Genomic DNA, 19,739 nt, shown 5'->3' on the forward strand with positions numbered 1-19,739 from the left:
CAGATTCGAAATTCAAATGTAATATTTTTTTATAATTAAGTGTAACAGTATTTATGGCCAGACTAAGTATATACTTTTGGTATACTCAAGTGGATTCCGACCGCCCTAGATAATCCGCGAAACTATGTATCTGACTAAATTGTCAGTGATAAGGTTCAATATCGCGCGACACTGGTGGTCGCGGTTTTAAGTGCCCAGGCGCTGCAATTGTGCGATATGACTGACTTTTTGACTTGCAAAATCCGATCTGCATGATTCATGCTGAAGTTATAGAATTTGATAAAAGACTCGCTCCCCTACCCTTGTCCAAAAGGCACTACTCAACATAGCCAACAGGGAGGCCATATGGAAAGAGAAAAAGTACACGGTAGGTTTCACATGAGTCTGAACGAACTACGAGTGGAATTCTTGTCTCACGTATTGACTTAATTACTTACACAGATACATCCTAACGGCCAGAATTATTCAGCAAGAATTCGCTCTGATGTATGGACTCTAGCCTTAATCGGAAAATGCCTTATTATGAATATGCCTCGGAGCCGGTTGTTGAAAATAACCGTGCCATATTGTACTGACATCGGCCCATTACCTAGGCACACATATTTTAAGCAAATAAGTCTGATATCGTGATGATCTGGATTGAGTATTATATATTATACATTAATTTCTTGGTGGATATAACCTATTATCCTACAAAACGACAACCTTGTCAAAGTATTATTTGGTCTCTAATTTAAGCTCAAAAATACCCTTGGTTACCTTTATTTTTTATCTAAATGACTACTACTACTCATTTCGAATACCTTTACATAAAAGGTACAAATTAATAAAAAAAATCGCATCACACAGTAATATCAGACAATATCCTCTGATCACACACAAGCTAGCATAATTTTATTTTCGATTAAAAAAGTGGCGCTAAGGAAAGTTCTCTCAACGGCAACCATTTTCCACAAAAACTACTAGACGCACAACACGACATCCTACTAATATTATAAATGCGAAAGTTTGTAAGGATGTGTTTGTGTGTGTTGCTCTTTCACGCAAAAACTACTGAACCGGTTGCAATGAAATTTGGTACGTAGACAGCTGGACAACTGGAATGACATATAGGCAACTTTTTATCACGATATTCCGACGGGATACGGATTTACGAGGGTAAAACCGCGGGGCGCAGCTACTACTAAATATTCTCCAAAGAAAAATTAAAATTTTTAAATTTAGCCGTTTTGAAAACAGGATCAAACTTTTCAGCTTTTTATTATTAGATAACTACTAATATGTTAATTTATCTTATACCCACTACTAGATAATACGTGTTTATTTATCATACTTTACACAAAGGTTTTTTGTAAGTTTAATAATAATAGTTATTAAATCAAAAAACTAAACAGCCTTCAAATTGTCGTGCCAAATAAAATAGTCGAGTTAATAACGCCCTCCTCTTTGATGTCGGTTGAAAATAAAACAAAATACAATAGGTCAAAACTTTATTATATAAAACTCATATTGCTTTACTTGATAAGTATTTTAGGTTTATAAATGAATTACCATATAACGATCGTACACAAATGTACGTAAGTTAGACGCTAAGTTAAGCAGAAGTATTGGCATCAACTGTAGTCTTTTCATCGGCCGTAGCTTCATCTTTTGATTTATTCTCTTCTTCCCCAGGCTTAGCCATCTTGTCACTTTTACGGAATTTGTCATACCTGCAATAAATATAGTATATGTGTATACTGTTAAAAAATAATAAACAAAAAAAATCTATAACATTCAAATGCTGTTGTGCCTTAGTATTATACTCTTCTATTTTGGGGGTATGAAAAACAAATGTTGGTAAATTCTCAGACCTACCTAATATGCACACAAAATTTCATGAGAATCAGTACAGCAGTTCCGGAGGTGATTGATAAATCGTTTCAGTATTATCTTCTCATTTTGTTAGCTTGAATGGTCACAATTTTTTTTTCAATAACTCCGAAAATTATTAGTTATATACCATTTTTTGTAAGTTTTAATTTGAAAAAAAAAAATTAACAAAGTGGTTACTTCATGTTGGAAAGTTCAGATATAGTAGAATATGCCAAATAATTCGAATTATTTTAAACTACTATCATAACGCTGCGCCATATCCAATAAGAAACAATAAATTACAATTAAAATTTAATTTGTTCAACTATGTGATGGATTTAAAAGATACTAGCTAGCTTTCTGCCAGCTGATTCTCCACTTGGCCAAAAGCATTTCTCATGGGAATGAAATATTTTGCTTAGGTAACTCTGTAGTCTTCTAGCTTAAAATTGCTTCGTAGCATCGTGAAAGTAACACAAACACTTTCATGATTATATTTTAATTTTTATTCTAAATATATTACATATTAATAAGGAACATTATATTATTATACTAGTAAGAATGAATTGTATGGATGATGTAATAGTGAAGTACTTAAGTGTTGTTGTGCCCTCTAATTAAAGCAGTTACATCGAATAAATAATGGGGGATATTGTACTTGGTAAAAATAATAAGCCAAGGTAGTCTGGAAGAGATCGCTACCTAGCGATAAGGCCGCCATTTGTGCATAATGTCTCTTTTGTTTTTGTTTCATATATGTCTTTTTTTTTGTAAATGTTTGTGTGCAATAAAGTATAAAATAAATAAATAATAAATATAAGCCAACAGTCCTCACCTTCCAAGATCCTCTTCATCATCACTAGCTTCATTACCTTGGTGATCCACTTCTCTTAGCAACTCCCCTATATCTTTATCAACATCAGCCCAAAGCTTATCTTCATTTCCTATAAAGTAATAATTTTTTATAAATATATATTATATACTTTTTCTTCCCTTTTTAATATATAATAATAATAAACCTTTATTTCGTAGGTTTTACAGTGGATTGTGGCTCCTATGTAGCCCATGGGTATATATATATTAAGTGTGAATAAAGTCAATGTGATGCAGTTTTTATACTGATTGAGTGTGTTAAGTGAAAGAGGTGCATGGACATATTTGTGCTTTGAGTTCACACTTAGTGATGCTGTAGAGCTTTACTTATCTATACTCTCGAAGGATTAAAGTACACATTACCTGAATTATTAGCATCAGTACCATTCTCCAAGGATTTTTTTTCTCCAGATGATTCCGTTTTCTCTGACTTAACTTTAACTTCAGCGCTTTCCTCATTAGCAGTCTCTTTTTCTTCTTCTGAAATTTTAAGGACAAACATAGACAAAAACAGATCGAGTATATAATTCTTACCCCAAAAGATGTTTTACATGTGGATGTAATAAATTACATTCTACATGAATTAGTATAAAAAAAAGTATTTTTTTCATTTGAATTATTGCATTAACACAAAACATGTTAAAACAGTCAAAATTCAACATTATTTTATTACTTGTTTTAAATTGAATAATTAATCACCAACATACGATTGAACGCACCTGTTTGCTGATGCAGTTGGCGATGTATGCGCTCGGCCTGCTTGCGCAGCGTGCGCGTATCTCGGTGCTGCACGTAGTGACGCAGATGGATGCGCAAACGACAGTGCCGTCGCAGTGTCTCCGCCTCCTCCGCGCTGCCCGCCTCCGCGCGCGGCAAGAACCCTCGGCACAGCTCGCACCACCAAACCTGTCATAATATGCATATTTATTTCTAGTATTTTTAATCAAGAAATTTATTAGAAAACATTAATGTTCCCAGTGACACCAAATTTGTCCATTATATTTACTCAAAGTATATTAATTAATAAATCATTTTGTGATAAGTTTGTTTTTACTTCTTCTAATTATTATTATGATTAACTTTCTAATATGAAATACAAGTTTATCAACCATCTTAAAAAATAAGGTAGTTACTAATTTTTATATCACTTTAACTGGGTGAACTGATTTTAAAATTATTTTTTATTTGAAAGGTACTAGCCATTGGGACATTTAAATTTGGTCTAGTTTTTAAAATTTTAAGGCGGTTTTTCTTAAGAAGTTATTATTCATATTAAATTAAATCAAGAAAAAGTTACCTCAACTTTCTTGATATGTTCACTCCCAATGTTTATTTCAACCTTTGCCTTTTTGGGCTTTTCTTCATCTTTCTTTTCACCGCCAGAATCCTCATCTTCCACCTCTGAAAAAATTACATAATATTTAGGTACCACATTCTGTAATTCAGCATTGATAAGTTGTGTGAAATTAATTACCATCAACATCGCCCACAGAGTCAAGGGTCATAAAGTTATCCAAATCAACATCCATGCCTTCATCACCACTACCCTCAGCTTTAGGACTAACGCGTCGCGATGCTTGGTTGGCTTTTTTCTGAAATAATCATGTACATTTTAATGCAAGTAAATATCTTATTATTCTTAGTCTTATTGCAGGAACGAAACTAAATCGTTAGGAATCATTCCTTTTTAGGTTTCGTTATATATGTTTAGAATGTTTTAATTATATTTATTAACTTACAAGCATTAAACAGTAAAAAACTACTGACCTTTAGATGTTCAATTGAGCAAATGTGATGCTCATATATCATCGGGGAACGGAAAGTAATGCGGCAAATGCGACAGAATGGCATAAGGAAGCGCTTCATGGCGCGATGCGTATCCGTCAGGTTATGGGCGTGGCGCGTGGTGCGGTGGTTGAGGCGGCACACCAGACAGAAGGTAGTCCTTGGTGCCAAGTCAGCGCCGGCCGCCGCTTCAAGCTCACGCTGAGCGCCTCGTTGGGCGACGCGCATACGTAGCAGCTGCGCCTTATGACGCCTGGCTACGCCACTCATTGCCGCACGATGTTTGAGCGATAACAAATGCTTGGCGTACAACTGTAACGAATAAATTGAAAAACGCTTCTTGGTGAATACATTGATTAATTTCATGCATAAATAAGTCAAAATATTTCAGTTTATAAAACAGCAGTTTTTTAGTGAATTTTCCAAACTAGAAAGTAACATAGTTATGTAAGTATACTTACACCATAACTGGTACATTTTTCCTTGCAATGCACACAGGAAAGATGTGAAAACGATTTTGCTGGTGCAGTATCAGAAGCAGCATCCTCTTCTTTTTCTGTATCTTCCCCACCATCTTCACCCTCACCTTCAGATTGTTCTTGATCCGGCTTAATACATAAAATCAAGATTATTATTACACTATTGTCTTAAAAGTAAGATAATGTGTTATTTATTGTAGAATGTTTACCTTGGGTGATTTACTCTTAGATTCTTTCTTCTCTTCAATAACCTCTTCCTTCTCATCAGCTTCCCAATCTTCTTCAGTGGAGGAGGCTTCTTCCTTGGACTTCGCAGGGCTATTATGATAATTATAAACAAGTTAAAAGTTTAGGCTAAATATATAACATATATCCAAATTTCTAGCCTGTTTCTATAACAAAGTAAAAAAAAGTGCACATAAAATATGATTAAGAAAGTGTGTCAAATCATATTTATCTTCCACTCATGTTCAGGATTTCTAAGTATTGGATCAATAACTGGCACTATCATGTCATGATTCCACAGGTTTCCCAATTCTGTTCAATAAAGTAACCACATTCTATTTTTACTAAAAAGTAGAATCCATAAGACTTCTTGGTTACTAATTAGTTCTGTTTGTCTAATAAATTATAACACTATTCTATCTCATATGTCACATATAATGCTGATAATGGAAAACTGCTTATTCATACAAGGCACCCATATAAGCTTATCATGTGATATGATTGGATAGTCCAAAACATCATAGTTAATCATTGACTGTGTCAAATTACCTTCGCCCTTTGACAGATCTGAACGCACGGGTATAAGCGAGCGATCTCTCCCCGTAACGCCTTGTGGCGAAAGAGGCTCGGGATCGCGGCGCTCCTCGGAAGGAGGCTCGCGAGCGCAGCGTCCGACCGCGGAAAGAGCGGCGCGGTGCGCGTGGTCGGCCAGCGGGGCGCGCCGGCTCGCGCGGCGGGCCCATGCCGCTAGACTTGCGAAAGCTTTCACGAGCCGGCGATCGTCTTCTATCTTCCCCGCCGAACGACCTCCTCTCGCCCCCATAACTTTCTTGTCTACTGCCATATGATCCGCCATAATGACCACCGTCATGGCTACGTCTATCGCTCGAAGAGCCCTGTACATAACTCTATATGGATGTCGTTGATTCTTATAAATCAAACCACAAAAAATTTATTTCTGCTTAATATAAGTAAAAATAGTTCAAAACATTCTTCAGCTCATGCCATAACTCAAATTTGGAGGTATTTTGTCACTACATAAAATTTCAAAATTTTTAGTAGACCAATTTGTACAGAACATTAGAAAGTTTCCCATTAATCTGTTATCATTTCAATTGCTCAAATGAAATTCTGTTCTGTTTGTACTACATGAGAATTAACCAGATTATAGTAGATTCATCAGCTTAAAATCAATCATCTTCTATATGGAGGGAAAATAAGCGAACCAAATCATCAAGACAAGTTTTCAACACAGTCACATGGGTAAAATCCACCATGAGCATATTTCTACACAGGATGTTTCCTTATTTTCCTAATTTTTCTTTCATCACTAAACATTAAATCAATTCAAGGAGTTCTAATTATTCAACTAAACTTGCCCAAATAAATAAAGTTAGATGTATTTTTTTATATATTTTATCATCCATATTCCATAGATTATCTCTAAATTCACTTGCTTCACCAAGTTTATTAATGTTAAAATTCTCATAAATAACATTAATCTGTTTTTGCATTTATAAATGCTTCATTATGTCATAATTAGGTGTTCAATGGATGTATTTATGTAACATTTAATGAAACTTGTTCCGTTAGTTGAAAATGCCTTTGAAATAGCTAGTTTAGCATATCATCATCTCAGTTAGATTGAAAAACATTCCTGTTTTTTTAGCTACTAACCTCAATTCTCATTCTTTTACGTTCAGGTGATCCAGAGCGACCACCATAATCACGATTTGAATATCCAGATGTTTCCTGAAAAGTCAGAGACCACGCTTCAAAGTAAAAACAAAATAATAACAATCCCATACCATTTTTCATCATCAATTCCTTTATTCATTCCACTTAGGGTACAGTACTCATCTCATTTCATCTTCTCATTATGATCTCACAGTATTAAATGATTTTGCTACAGTTGAAAATGACATGGAGAAATGGTGCCCGATCATTTTATGACTAATACTTAACTGATGATTCCAACTTACCGATCTATATGATTTTTTGTAGGAGTCGTCTATCCGATCGCGGCTTGATGAATACCTATTGGTGCTTGAGGAAGTGTAACGAGACTCGTTATTGTATGAAGAATAGCCTCCTCTACCACCTCGCCCATTATCATAACCCCCACGATGGTTGTTACCGCGATAAGAACCCCTATAACCGCCGCTACGACCACCATAGCTTCCTCTTCCTCCGTAACCTCGACCACGAGAAGACATCTAAGTACAGAGTATAAAGTTATTACAAAAACAAAATAAAGTTTCTCTTTTAGTATCTTAATGCAATGAATAAGATTTGATGATGATAATGAGTGATGGATATTAATATTTGATTTCTACAATCTGACCGAGCATCAACCATATTTTTTGCGCCGGCAGAAAATGGCGTCGGAATAAATTTAAAGATTACATTACGTTTATCAATAGTACTTACAATTAATATACGTCGACACTGTTAAATGTTAATTAAGGTAACAAAACAGTAAAACCAAGAAAAAATAAAAAGGACACGAGATTAATGATTATAGGAATGGTGATTAGAACATTCGTAAAACATTGTGCTTCTGTTGGATGTGGAATGTCGGAACTCGAAAAGCGGAAGCTAGTATTGCCAACTCGTGTCTCGGATTATGAGAGACATAGGCTTGACAGGAAAAAAAAAGCATACGATAAGTTAGTAGATCTGTGTATCTTTTTTCCGTCTATGTTAAGTAACTAAAGTAAGTTTTTATATCTTGTGAAGTTTTGACTGTGTAAACAACTTGAATCGAGATTATCGATTCGTTAAATATATACGTAATTAAAAAAAGCAGTATTTGAATATTGTCTTGATTGATTTCTTCTTTAAAATACGCCCAGTGTATTTGGAAGTGCCATTGTCTTTAAGTCGTAATACGGATCGTAGGAAAATTACCTAGAAATTGCTAAAATTTCTAAAATTGAATTTAAAAAAAGTAGACTTACGTATCTTTATTTATTAAAAAAATTATGGCAGTTGATAAAATTTATGGACAATAGGAACAGCTCAATAGACATTTTTTTTTATTTCTTACTGTGTTTGTTTATTGTACTTTAAAGTCTGAAATTGCCTTTTATTAGGCTAAATAAAAAAAGTAAATACCTGGAGACGCTTGACAACTTCACAAATTAAACACGAACTACCTTAATCGATAGGTCTACACTCTACGTTAGGCCCCTATAGGTCCACACTAACGTATTTTCGCCTATAGTTTTTTTAAGAAATATTTTTATTTTAATTTTATAAAAAAATTATTAATTGTCATTTCATTTTGTTTGTTATTTCTGCATTCTTTATTGTGAGGTCAGTATTGGTCTATAGGTTTTGCTTTTATATTATTCATTTGATTTGTTATTAGCAATTATAAATAATTTTGCACCTTATCATAGCATGACGCTAAATTCAAAGTTTTATTTTCCGTTCCATTTTTTTGCGTCATTAAAAAAATACGTTTAAATATAAAATGCTCTCAAAGGCCAAAGTTATTTTACGTGAAAGGCGAAAAAATAACAGACGCATATGTATGTGACATATGCACCCATCCTCACAAACTTTCGCATTTATAGTATTATTATTCGCCAATAGATGTCAGGAAGAGTCATAATAAATTGGGATTACTCAAACGCCTCCCATTCCATCCACAAAAAATAAAGTTTAAGTCGATAAAACACACACACATATATATATATATATATATATATATATATATATATATACAAGAATTGGTCGTTTAAAGATATAATTCAGGAAGAAAAGTAGTTCTTCCTCCGGTTTGATAGCATTTCAAAAGATACGCTGTGTTAATCTTTTCCAATGCTGGCTTTGTATCGAAACGCGCTATTAATAATTATTTCAAGTAACCATTGGTAGGTATTAAACCTAATCTAGATTTTGGATGAATTGAATAAACTATCAAAAGTAGCAAATTGTAATGGTGATAAATTTTCAATACTTATATACTGTAATGGTAATACATTTTCATATATTGCTTTATATCCACTACTGCTTAGTAGTGGATTAGTGGTGAGGACTGCGGACGGTAAGCGTGGGTTTCGAGACCAGACCAGCGTGCAGGACATAAGTTGATTTTTCAATTTATCTGCGCATGTGGATAACACCTCCACTGCTAGAAACGGTGAAGAAAAACATTTTGAGGAATCCGACATATTCGAGAATTACAAGTTCGACTACGTAACTTTTTGAAACGCGGTGATTTAACTAAAAGAAACACTAAGAATTCATTAAGACTAGACTTCATTTATTAGGTATGTACCATATTAATTAAAACACCACAAGTGACACACACCAAGAGTTCATAACTAAGAAATAAATTTTCAATTTTTTTTTGTATATGCACTGGTGTAGATGTTTGCTATCTAGCATTTCGCGTTTTCTTGCTTCCAAATAGCTCGCTCCAATATCCTTGTAGATTACTCCATGAATCCTAAAGAGAAAAGAAAAAATTGTAAGCACATAGAGGTTTATATGAATATAAAAAAAATTCTAAAAAAGTACGCATTTCATTTTATGTATGTTTCGGTTCATTCGTAGTTATTTATGTTGATAATTAACAATGCAATAAAACATAATTCATCTTCAGAATCATTTTACATTTCACTAATAAAGTATCGATAATAAGGGACATTAATTCATTCGAGAATTGAATCAACACTTCATCACAACTGTATACAAACCGACTTATTTTCACAGATTAGATAATAGATACTATAGCAGTACTATTATATAGAATAAAAACGATAAAATTGACATGACTATTATAGGGCCCGGGTTTTTGTACAATTGTTGTTGTTATAGTTAAGTCACCTTCTTAGCTTCTCGCCACTCAAGATTTCGAAGGCGCGCTAAGCCCTTTAGGTTTCGGTCTAGGATTTTCAAAAATTGTTGTCTTGTTATTTTTGGTGGCATAGTTGTACCGTTATTTGAAGGATCTGGCGGCATGGTAACAGCCTGTAAAAAATCCAAAATAATAAATAAAAAAGTAGATGCCTTGGTATAAATATCTATAGGTTTATATATGGGCGATATATAAACGTAGAGTCTTTCATTACCCTTCCCAGTCCTTTCCTTTACTTTCATTCCTTCCTTTATTCCATACTTTCAATATTTGCTGAGGCGTAAGGCCTGCATAAATCGCCTTTCGCCTCTGAAAATATGCATATGCATGGTAACGCTTATCATCACGCGATCCACCAGCTCTTGCCGATTATGATATACAAAAACCTTTTTTATTTAAAAATTTCTGTTTAAAAAACATTTACATATCCTAATCCAAGCGGAGACACATCCAACAAACCAAAAATCATCAAAATCTGGTCAGCTTTTCTTGAATTTTATGAGATGCAACTAACACGATTTTCATAGAAATAGTATATATTTACATATAAGTAGGTATATCAGTTTTAAATTTGTATGAAAATGTATTAGGATCAATTAAATATTTAATGAATGCTTTACATATTCTGAATAGATTTTTTTATGCCATGAACGAGTAACTGTGCTGGTGGTTGCCTGCTATAGATTGGATCAAAATTTTAACTTTTTATTATCAGAAGCTGAACTAAGATGAAACCTTTTATGTGGAATCTAGACTATAAACGGTGTATAGGTATAGCTAGAACTTCTTACATTTATATATTTATAACTTGTGAAATTTTATTTTTTCTTTACTTAACTATAACAATTAACTTAAACGGCAACCAAAAGTATTTATAACCTTTTAAATTACTCACCTTATCGTCAACAAACTGATTGTTTACTAAATCTGATATTTGAGTATAGGCACTTTTCGTATCGTTAATTTGCTGAAAGATAACAAAAGTAGGAATTCGATCAGAATATCTATTACTATCATATTTAATGTTTAACTGTGAAGGGTAGAGGTAAGGAGAGTCATCTCATATGATAGAATATTGAAAAAAGTGTCCAGCTGTAAGCTGTAAATATCTGTTCAAAAACCTTCCACCTTCCGGCGCTGGTGTAGACCCAGGGTATGGTATAAATGTAGTAATTGTAAACGAATTGAAGTAAGCCGAGCTAAAAAATTTAATATTATGTTACTTATTGAAAATGTCGACTACTCGAGCAGTACAAAATAATGTAGTACATATAACCTTAGAGAGTTACTATGAGAAAACGTATAGCCACAGTGATTTCATTTTCTGAACTGTAAGTATTAAGTACGTTTATTGTTTTTTTAAGTTCCTTTAAAGTTTACCCTGATGCTAATGTGGCGCCACCCTAATTTAATGCATTTCGACGGACACTTTTTCATGTACACAGATGATTCTCCTTACCTCTACCCTCCCTACGTTTAACTAATAAAAGTCGGTATTTAAACTTAAAAGTGACATTAATAGATAATATTATATGTTACTAGCTGCACCCGGCAAACGTTGTTCTGCCTTGCTCTTATCATTTAGGTGTATGAAAAATAGATGTTGGCCGATTCTCAGACCTATCCGATATGCACAAAAAATTTCATCAAAATCGGTCAAGCCGTTTCTGAGGAGTATGGCAACGAAAACTGTGACACGAGAATTTTATATATTAGATTCTACAGATTGAAGATCACGGAATAAAAAAATGATTCAAATTCAAATAGCCTTTTCTTAAATATTTATTACTTTCCAAGGTAGTGTCCAAAAGTAAGTGCGAAGGTCGGCACTCAATGTTACATACCTACTACATATACAGTGTTCACGTTATGTAAAGATCCATTTAACATACCTCCAAAATAACGTTAAATATAGTACCGAAGAATCCCCATTTTGGTTTCACTGCAACGCTTTTTCCTGCTCTTATGGAGGATTGCCTTAAAGCACGATCCTTTCCAATAGATTCATCGGCCAAAGGCTATAATTTTAACATTTTAAAGAAAAATATGTGTGAAATGATTTTTAATTGTGAACATATCTGTGATAAAACAGATAAGTGCAGATAAGTGCACAACATGTTCACATCTAAAATCATCATCGTTGTCTCTGGAGAATTATGTTAAAGTATTTAACAAATTTCAGGTTGTAGATAGCTCAGGTGTAGTCAGGGAATATAAAACGCAAGTTGTATTATACATTCTGTGGGTGTAGTAGTAGAAAAAAAATAATTTTCTAGGATGTTGATTATTCAATTTTGACCCTTTCAATAATCAAGTGATATTGCAAAACTTATAACATTATATACAAAGTGCGTGCGACAATTTTTGACAAATTAAAAAACAATCACTTTATTTGAATTCAAACAGTACAGCTACTCTTAATTTCTAAATAGATTGAAACATAAATAATTACTAATATGGTAGAGCTGAAGTAAAGAGAGGGTGGTTGTATCAGGAAATATAGGTATTATGTTTTGTGCTTATGTCATAGGCATACCAACCGGCTGTGCAGTGACTACAGTTGCGATAACACCAACGATCAAGATACTTGCTAAGATGTAATCACCATTTCGAAACGCCATTTTGTGTGTACTGGATCACATTTCATTTTATGTAAAAATAAAGGGACAGATTAATAACAATAATAAAGTGCAAAGTATTAAAGATTATGAATTATTTATAAAAAAAACGTAGGACCTATTTAGCCCACATTTATATGACACATTTATTAATAAAACATATTTTATAAATTTAATTAAAAATATACTCTATCTCACCTGAAATTGAAGTGTTGATCGGCAAGGGTTCTGCTCAACTAGGTATCATTAATTATTCTGCTTCACGTTGTTAACGTGTTTTTTGCCTTGCTTTATTTTTTTAAGCCCTATACAAACTCAAAAAATCGATAGATATTTTACGAAATTTATATTTGTCAAACACACTGTTTCTTGTTGAACGAAAAAAAGAATAGTAACCTACCTGAGAAATATGAATAATTTCAATTAGCTGCTTTTTTGAATAACGTTATTTATAATTTATTTGTTTCCATCCTGGAAAAAAATTAAAATATTAAAGTTAACCGCAAGAGGTACAACTGCAAATATCCTAACAAAATAGTATATTCTTTAATACTTTTGATAACGTGTATAAGTAGTAAAGAGCATGGAGTCGATGAAGAAACACGTTCTTAGACGGATTTCCTCATTGAGCTTAGAGGTAATATTTAAAGCTTTTACATAAGGATTTGTGCAATAAATTTATAGTCTTAAGATCCAACTGCTCTTAGCACATATTTTAATTTTAATACAAAATTGAAGTTTTATATTTCCTGTTTACATCAATCGATTGCCTGTTAAAAAGGGCCATTATAAAAATAAATAACATATACTACAATTTGTAACGGATAATATGCATACATCAACCTATAACTACTACATAACTACATTAATCTAATAATTAATCAATGCGTACTCTAAAGATCAATTGCATAAAAAAATAGTTCCCTGTTTAATCAAGCAGTGGGATTTTGTACGAGATAAATTCATAAAATCAATTTTTTTTAAGCCTATTTGCGTAACCTAAGTACCTACTTACAACGCATACCTAGTAAACAATTATATCATACTTACTAGTAGGCTAGAAGCGCAAACATCATAATTAAGTATATTTGATCACATGACTGTAATCTTACTTTTTGATAATAAAAATAATATTTTTATTTAATCACGACTCACCTCGGCTCTGCATGTGTAGACATTATTTTATATAGTAGCTATAGACTATACATATAAAATGCTTTACTATACCTATGTATCTACTTATTACACAAAAAGTAATCGAGCCAATGATAAATAAGTTTTACGAACCTAACTGTAGCTATGTTTCTTTCAGGAATCAATAAAAATATGGTCTGAATGACTTAGAACTTTGAAAAAAAAAGGAACTACAACTGTTAGGTGGGTAGGTATCCTAAATCTACTATTATAAAGATTTGTTTATCTTTTGAACGACGTTGTTTTAAAGTTATTTATTACTAACAATTGTTCGTAAGTAATCGATTATATTACTAAATATAAAATTTATTTCAATTATTTGAGGGTAACTAACATGGTTAAAGAATAATGTGAATAGTTTCTGCAATAATCATTATTTAATCTGAATTATTAAAATAAACTATCTTTCTATACGTTTTTGAAATGAAAAAGCTAAATATGTTTTCTTTCCAAATTCAATTCTTTCTTTTTTAAATACAACTGTTAATATTGCTTATAGTTTGTATGTGTGCTAAAAATCAAGTTATTTATAAAAGTAGGTATGTATACGTATTACGCGTCAATGATTAGGGAGTTAGGTCACTCGTTGATGTCTTTAATATAGAAAATTATCGTGTTACACGTTTAATTGCATAAATACATACATTTATATTGCCCCATTTTTTAAATAAAGGCTTTTACAAAATTGAAGAAGGTATCAGTTATCCAAATAATTTAACGAAAAATCATTAAAAAAATATAATATTTCGTATTCGGCAATTTAAAAAGGAACTACAAATGCTTGTAAATTCATCCTTAATTTTTATGCTATAATTGTTAACATTATATTTACTTCTAAAAGGCCACGAAACTATAAACTGAAGGTTGGACAACTTCGGTACGTCTACCCATTCACCAAACATATTGCATTATATATATTGCGCATATATTTCTCCAAATTTATTTAGTAATGGTTTACAAAGGCTATTTGCACGTAATGAAATTCTAACAGTACCTAACATTAACACCTTACCGCAACTCAAAAAACGCGTATTTCCAATCTCCAGAAATGTTTATTAACTTTTTACTGCACCACTTGACACAATCAACAACAAAACTGTTCTTATAGGTGAGCACAATAAAAACGATAAAACTTCGTGGTATCTGTAGCACTAAGTGTAAATATATGAACGTATTCGCTCGTACGGCAGTTGTTGGTGCGCTGCACTAAGCCAGTGCCGTAGCCGCAGTATTTTCCCGGCACGCACCATTCGGGCCAAGGCCACTTAAGTTGCGAAGTGTTATGTCAGCGCGTTCTACTTATGCAACGCTTACAAATTCAATGCACTTAGATGACCCCTCGGACTGCCCCAAAAGTCGTGTTTGTTTCGGTTAATTTTGTAATTAATGATGAAACATCAAAATTCTTTCGAACTTTTTATCATAACGCTATTATATGTCCACTAGTTAGTAGTTTACATATCATTTATAAGACAGTATACTTATCTGATATATAAGTAGGCATAATATAATTTACTGATAAAATGATATATGGATATTCTATTTAACAAAAAGGGCTATAGGTACATAAAATTAAGAAAAAAAAAATCATGGTACGACCAAAACGATTAAAGCATCAATAAATATCATAAAAAAAACACTAAAAAACAAGCTTTTTTCTTTTTTGATTGTCTCGCTTTTATATAGATTATTTAATCCTGGCGATTCTAATCGGGATATCAAGATGAACTCATGAAATTATTCTACTATAATTTATAACCGATTATTGAGAAGTGTACAAAGTTTGAATTAAAGGACAGATTTAAAGTAGGTCAAAATCAAGTTTAAAGAATTCGGTTATACGCAAACACACAGGTGAAGCGAATAAAAAAGTGAAAATTAATATTCTTCTAGACTTTCAAAAGAATCTTCCCCCTTAGTGTTTACACAGTTCTGTAGGTCAATTACAATATCTACACATAACATTTCAAAATACGCACAAATATATTAGGAAAACAAGCCTCATAGTGTAGCAATAATAATCGTCTTTTATTTTTTTTTTGTTAGAAAAGTATATATTTATAAAGAGGAATGAAGTTTAAACAGGTAGCTCAGCGTAAAAACAAACTCAATAGGAGGAAGATTGTAAAAATTTGGGAAAAAATAGGGAAAACAATAAAAGTGATAAATAAGTTTTATAAAATTTATTGCAAAGAAAAATGCACGTTGTAGGACTAGAATAAATAGCGATTTTGCATGTTAACTTCATCTACACAATAAGGCCTAGGACGTACGCCCATTACGGCTAAACCGCCGCGCTTTTTAACCGCGCGTTTTTGTGATTCAAGCAAACGAACACTAGCGGCCTCATGTACGGTTTTTTATGCCGCGACTGAATTTATTCGCGCATTTGTTTCAAAATGTTAGCGGTTAAAAGCTGACGGTTAAGCCGTAATGTACGTCCCAGGCCTTATATATAAGGAGCTAACTTATATCTAAGGAAAATCGTAGTGTGTGCATCTCAGGCGGTTTTACGTTTCAAGCGGCTAAGCGCTCGCGAGAAAAAGGCCGTAGGGCAGCCTCGCACTAAAGTAAGCATTTGTTGTAATGTTATATAGAGAAATTTGATTTACAGAATAAATGCTATTTCAAATGTGTTTATGATGTGACTAATTCCATTTTTCTATATTTCTTCCTAAGCGTCGAGACTGGATCTTTAAATAGTATTGGATCAAGTCTTAGCACTGAGCGTACGAGAGGCATGTAGCCCCAGGCCGCCGCGAACGTGTTGAGACACGACTGTCTTTGCACGAAGTGCTCGGGATCACTCCATGATGACCTAAAATAAAATAGAGCATCATCATCATCATCATTAGATCCGATGACCAGATGAGTATACTAGTAATACTGAAAGAAACATGTAACTAATGTATGTACGATTTCATCTTATATTAATTACTAGTTTTCCAGTGGCGGCATGCCCGCGTGGACGACAATATATAGTAGTATTTTATAGATTTTTCATGATTTTAGTTTCGTAACCTTTATATCGCCAGAGCAAAAAACCTATATCTATATATAACCTCTTTTTTTTCAAATAAACTGTAGCCTATAAGTTGGACCGTATATTGGTCCATCATCATATAAAATTATGTTTGTAATTAAATTTGTACGTGATGGACGCAAATACAAACAGATAAACAGAATGAAATTTGTAACCTTTGTGTTGATGACTATAAAATAAATCTAGTAGCCTACACAAGAAGTGCCGTTCGGACATCGAAATTTTTTATGTTTCCGTTGTTAATGTTAAGAACGATTTAAGAAAAATATTAACATAAATTATTACTGTTTTTATATCTCTTTATTTCTTATGTTCTCTCTCTACTGTAACTAAGTTGCTTGGTTAATTATTATACATTTTAACATAATATGTTTAACTTGAGTGCATGCTGAGCTTCTAGAGGAATTTAAACTATAGCATGTATTTGATAGCAGTAATCTCCGACACTAATTAATTAATAAAAAACAATACATATTATGTTGTATGCCTGTTCCAAAACCGTTTGATCAATTAAACAACGAGATCGTGCAAATGTTGACAGATACATAGAAAAAAGAAACAAAAAAAAGTCAAAGACAGCACTCACTTGTATCTATGGTGCGCCGTCTTATACCGCCTGCGCTGCGCGAGCTTGAGCGGCGGGCGGCGCGTGAGGTGCGCCACGAGGCAGTTGAGCAGGATGTCCTCGCAGTTGTCCGCGCGGCGCACGGCCAGCCGCAGCGCGGGCGCCGCCGCCGCGTACAGCGCCAGCGCCGCGCGGTGCACCAGCGCCGCGCCCGGCAGCACCATCGAGTACGACCCGCCCCACTTGCTGCTGTACCCCCATGCGCCCTGTGTGGACAGTGGAACACAATCAATGATAGTAGTCATCGCGTACTCATACCGCTGAACGTGTTAAATTTCATACAGAAGCGAGACATGGCGTTCGAACGCGAATTTAGTCGAGCAGGTGACAATCCACTGGATTCTGTTGTTCGTTCCAATAGGCTTCGCGCACACAGTTGCGCGTGTATGAGAATTACGTCTGTTTTGTTAAACGCGAAATATGGCAAATATCAATTGCAGCATAGAAATGTATGGAATTTTAAAGTGTCGGTTTTAGGTACTAGGTAGTAAGTACTATTAACATTAAGGTACAACAAATACTCTATATGTAAAAAAAAATAAACAACAAAGAAATCAAAACAATTACATAGAAATATCTCGAAATTAAATGAAAACAAAAGACGAATTATGGCCTGAACTTTCATAGGTGGCCTGTCCCTGCAGTGGGAACATATGGGTTGATGATGATGAATACACAATACTAAAGTTCAACAAACCTTTGATTCATCCCAAAAGTGGTTCCTGGCAGGATAACCAACAATGCGTTCAGGGAAGTGTTGCCATACGAGAAACGCGAAATCTAGCTCTTCAGCCAAGAGCGGAGCATCGCCGTCCAATGAAAATACAGCTGCAGTAGGTATTGCCCAAAGTGGTTGCCATCTTGCAGATACTCCTTCCCTGTTTATAAATTTTGAATTATACGAACTACTGTTAATAATTTTAAAAGTCGGCAATCCATTTGTAGAGGCGTAAGGTCTGCAATGGATCTTATGCCTCTCCAAATGTTCATGGGCGGTGGTAGCGCTTACCATCAGGCGTCCCACCAGCTCCATTGCCGACTGTAATATAAAATAAAAAAAAGCCGAGATATTTCAAAATTTACACATTGCTTTGGAAATATTTTTATGTTCGAAATATACACAATCACAATGTATAATACAATTCGCACCTTGCAATGTACGTTACTTTCACTTATATTCAATTATTATGTTACAAAGATACCTATCATTTTATTGTTTGAAACAATTTCAATATATTCAAATATCGTTTTCAGAGGATTTTTTTACGTAAAGATTAGAAATGATTTTGTAAGAATAATATTTATAAATGAATACTATGGATTAATATACTAGTGTGGGGACTATAATATTATATTATATGAATATATATTGTTCATGTCAACACCAAAATTACATAATATGTCCATTAATCATTCCCGGAACCGCTAAATACAGTTTGATACCTTGATTTAGAGAAAGACAGAAAGAAGCAGTATAGAATTGGAATTAATATTTTCAGTACCTTTATCGGTTTGAGTCGTATGAAGTATGAACATGTATTACGGAGCTGTAGTCACAATTGTAAACTTAAAAGCATTGCTTTTTAATTGAATTATAATTAATTACCCAGGATAATGAGTAGTTGCATCCACAACAGTCACGGGCAAAGGCTCCCGTGGATCACCAGCAACTCTGGATAGTGACTTAAGCGTGGGCGCCGCCCGCTCGCTGTCCCACACAAGTACAACCTAAAAAAAAAAAAACAATATTTTACAAATATTCAAAACAACCACCAACAACCATATCTGATTTCATTTGAAATGCGCCGTAAAACAAAAAAAAAATCGTAAAACGCGCGGATTCTCAGATAACAACGATGCAATGGGTAAACATTGGGACACCTTGCATTTTCCAATATCAATCAATATTTAACAATGTAAATACGAAAGTTTTAATAGCTAAAATTATATTTATGAAACTTAGCTTTGTTGTAGCTTGTGTACTAGAATGAGTGGAATAATATAATTATTTCAAGAAACATTAGCTTTTGTATGAGGTTTTAACCGCCAGTGACCCCGCGTAGCCACGCTGGTCCCGGTTACAAGCGAGGCTTGGTTAGCATAAAAATAAACATCTAATGAAAAACATTCAAGTCTTATGTACGAATTAGCTGTTATTGTAGGTTATTCTTCA

The 19,739-nt window shown here is 33.6% G+C and overlaps 3 protein-coding genes across 6 annotated transcripts in view; all 3 read right to left on the reverse strand.

Moving 5' to 3' along the window:
• Nucleotides 1-1,476: 1,476 nt before the first annotated feature.
• LOC119829251 (zinc finger protein on ecdysone puffs-like) lies at nt 1,477-7,829 on the reverse strand. 2 transcript variants are annotated; one of them, XM_038351658.1, is made up of 13 exons: nt 7,647-7,829; nt 7,199-7,432; nt 6,894-6,968; nt 5,766-6,124; nt 5,201-5,309; nt 4,974-5,120; nt 4,495-4,824; nt 4,202-4,319; nt 4,025-4,128; nt 3,447-3,633; nt 3,091-3,207; nt 2,690-2,798; nt 1,477-1,712 (listed from the first exon to the last, which is right to left on the reverse strand). In XM_038351658.1, the coding sequence occupies exons 2-13, from the start codon at nt 7,430-7,432 to the stop codon at nt 1,595-1,597; spliced, it is 2,007 nt and encodes a 668-aa protein (XP_038207586.1). In that variant the 5' UTR covers nt 7,647-7,829; the 3' UTR covers nt 1,477-1,594. The 2 variants fall into 2 exon arrangements, with proteins under 2 accessions (XP_038207586.1, XP_038207587.1); XM_038351659.1 differs by having other exon boundaries at nt 5,766-6,112; nt 7,647-7,828.
• A 1,639-nt stretch (nt 7,830-9,468) lies between these two features.
• Nucleotides 9,469-15,141, reverse strand: LOC119829547. 3 transcript variants are annotated; one of them, XM_038352109.1, is made up of 8 exons: nt 14,911-15,141; nt 13,105-13,175; nt 12,903-13,009; nt 12,627-12,717; nt 11,979-12,104; nt 10,982-11,053; nt 10,056-10,199; nt 9,469-9,675 (listed from the first exon to the last, which is right to left on the reverse strand). In XM_038352109.1, the coding sequence occupies exons 4-8, from the start codon at nt 12,705-12,707 to the stop codon at nt 9,604-9,606; spliced, it is 495 nt and encodes a 164-aa protein (XP_038208037.1). In that variant the 5' UTR covers nt 12,708-12,717; nt 12,903-13,009; nt 13,105-13,175; nt 14,911-15,141; the 3' UTR covers nt 9,469-9,603. The 3 variants fall into 3 exon arrangements, with proteins under 3 accessions (XP_038208037.1, XP_038208038.1, XP_038208036.1); XM_038352110.1 differs by lacking the exon at nt 12,903-13,009; XM_038352108.1 differs by having other exon boundaries at nt 12,903-13,175.
• Nucleotides 15,142-16,066: 925 nt separating this feature from the next.
• LOC119829569 (exostosin-1) overlaps nt 16,067-19,739 on the reverse strand; it is a 7,901-nt gene continuing 4,228 nt past the window's right edge. Inside the window, exons 5-8 of the mRNA XM_038352139.1 lie at nt 19,173-19,294; nt 18,264-18,444; nt 17,528-17,772; nt 16,067-16,716 (exon numbers count right to left, since the gene is read on the reverse strand). Coding sequence (XP_038208067.1) covers nt 16,536-16,716; nt 17,528-17,772; nt 18,264-18,444; nt 19,173-19,294 — 729 coding nt within the window. The 3' untranslated portion in view covers nt 16,067-16,535. The remainder of the gene's footprint in view (nt 16,717-17,527; nt 17,773-18,263; nt 18,445-19,172; nt 19,295-19,739) is intronic.

The sequence above is a fragment of the Zerene cesonia genome, chromosome 10 (assembly GCF_012273895.1).
Source record: "Zerene cesonia ecotype Mississippi chromosome 10, Zerene_cesonia_1.1, whole genome shotgun sequence".
NCBI classification, from domain to species: domain Eukaryota; kingdom Metazoa; phylum Arthropoda; class Insecta; order Lepidoptera; family Pieridae; genus Zerene; species Zerene cesonia.

Coding starts and splice junctions, on each gene's coding strand:
- LOC119829251 (XM_038351658.1), bottom strand. CDS start 7,432: ATGTCTTCTCGTGGTCGAGGTTACGGAGGAAGAGGAAGCTATGGTGGT. Junction 5,121..5,200: donor CTAAGAGTAAATCACCCAAG/GTAAACATTCTA, acceptor TTATGTATTAAG/CCGGATCAAGAACAATCTGA. Junction 3,208..3,446: donor CCAACTGCATCAGCAAACAG/GTGCGTTCAATC, acceptor TTAAAATTTCAG/AAGAAGAAAAAGAGACTGCT.
- LOC119829547 (XM_038352110.1), bottom strand. CDS start 12,707: ATGGCGTTTCGAAATGGTGATTACATCTTAGCAAGTATCTTGATCGTT. Junction 12,105..12,626: donor CTGTAGTCACTGCACAGCCG/GTTGGTATGCCT, acceptor TTAAAATTATAG/CCTTTGGCCGATGAATCTAT. Junction 10,200..10,981: donor ATCAGTTTGTTGACGATAAG/GTGAGTAATTTA, acceptor GATTTTTTACAG/GCTGTTACCATGCCGCCAGA.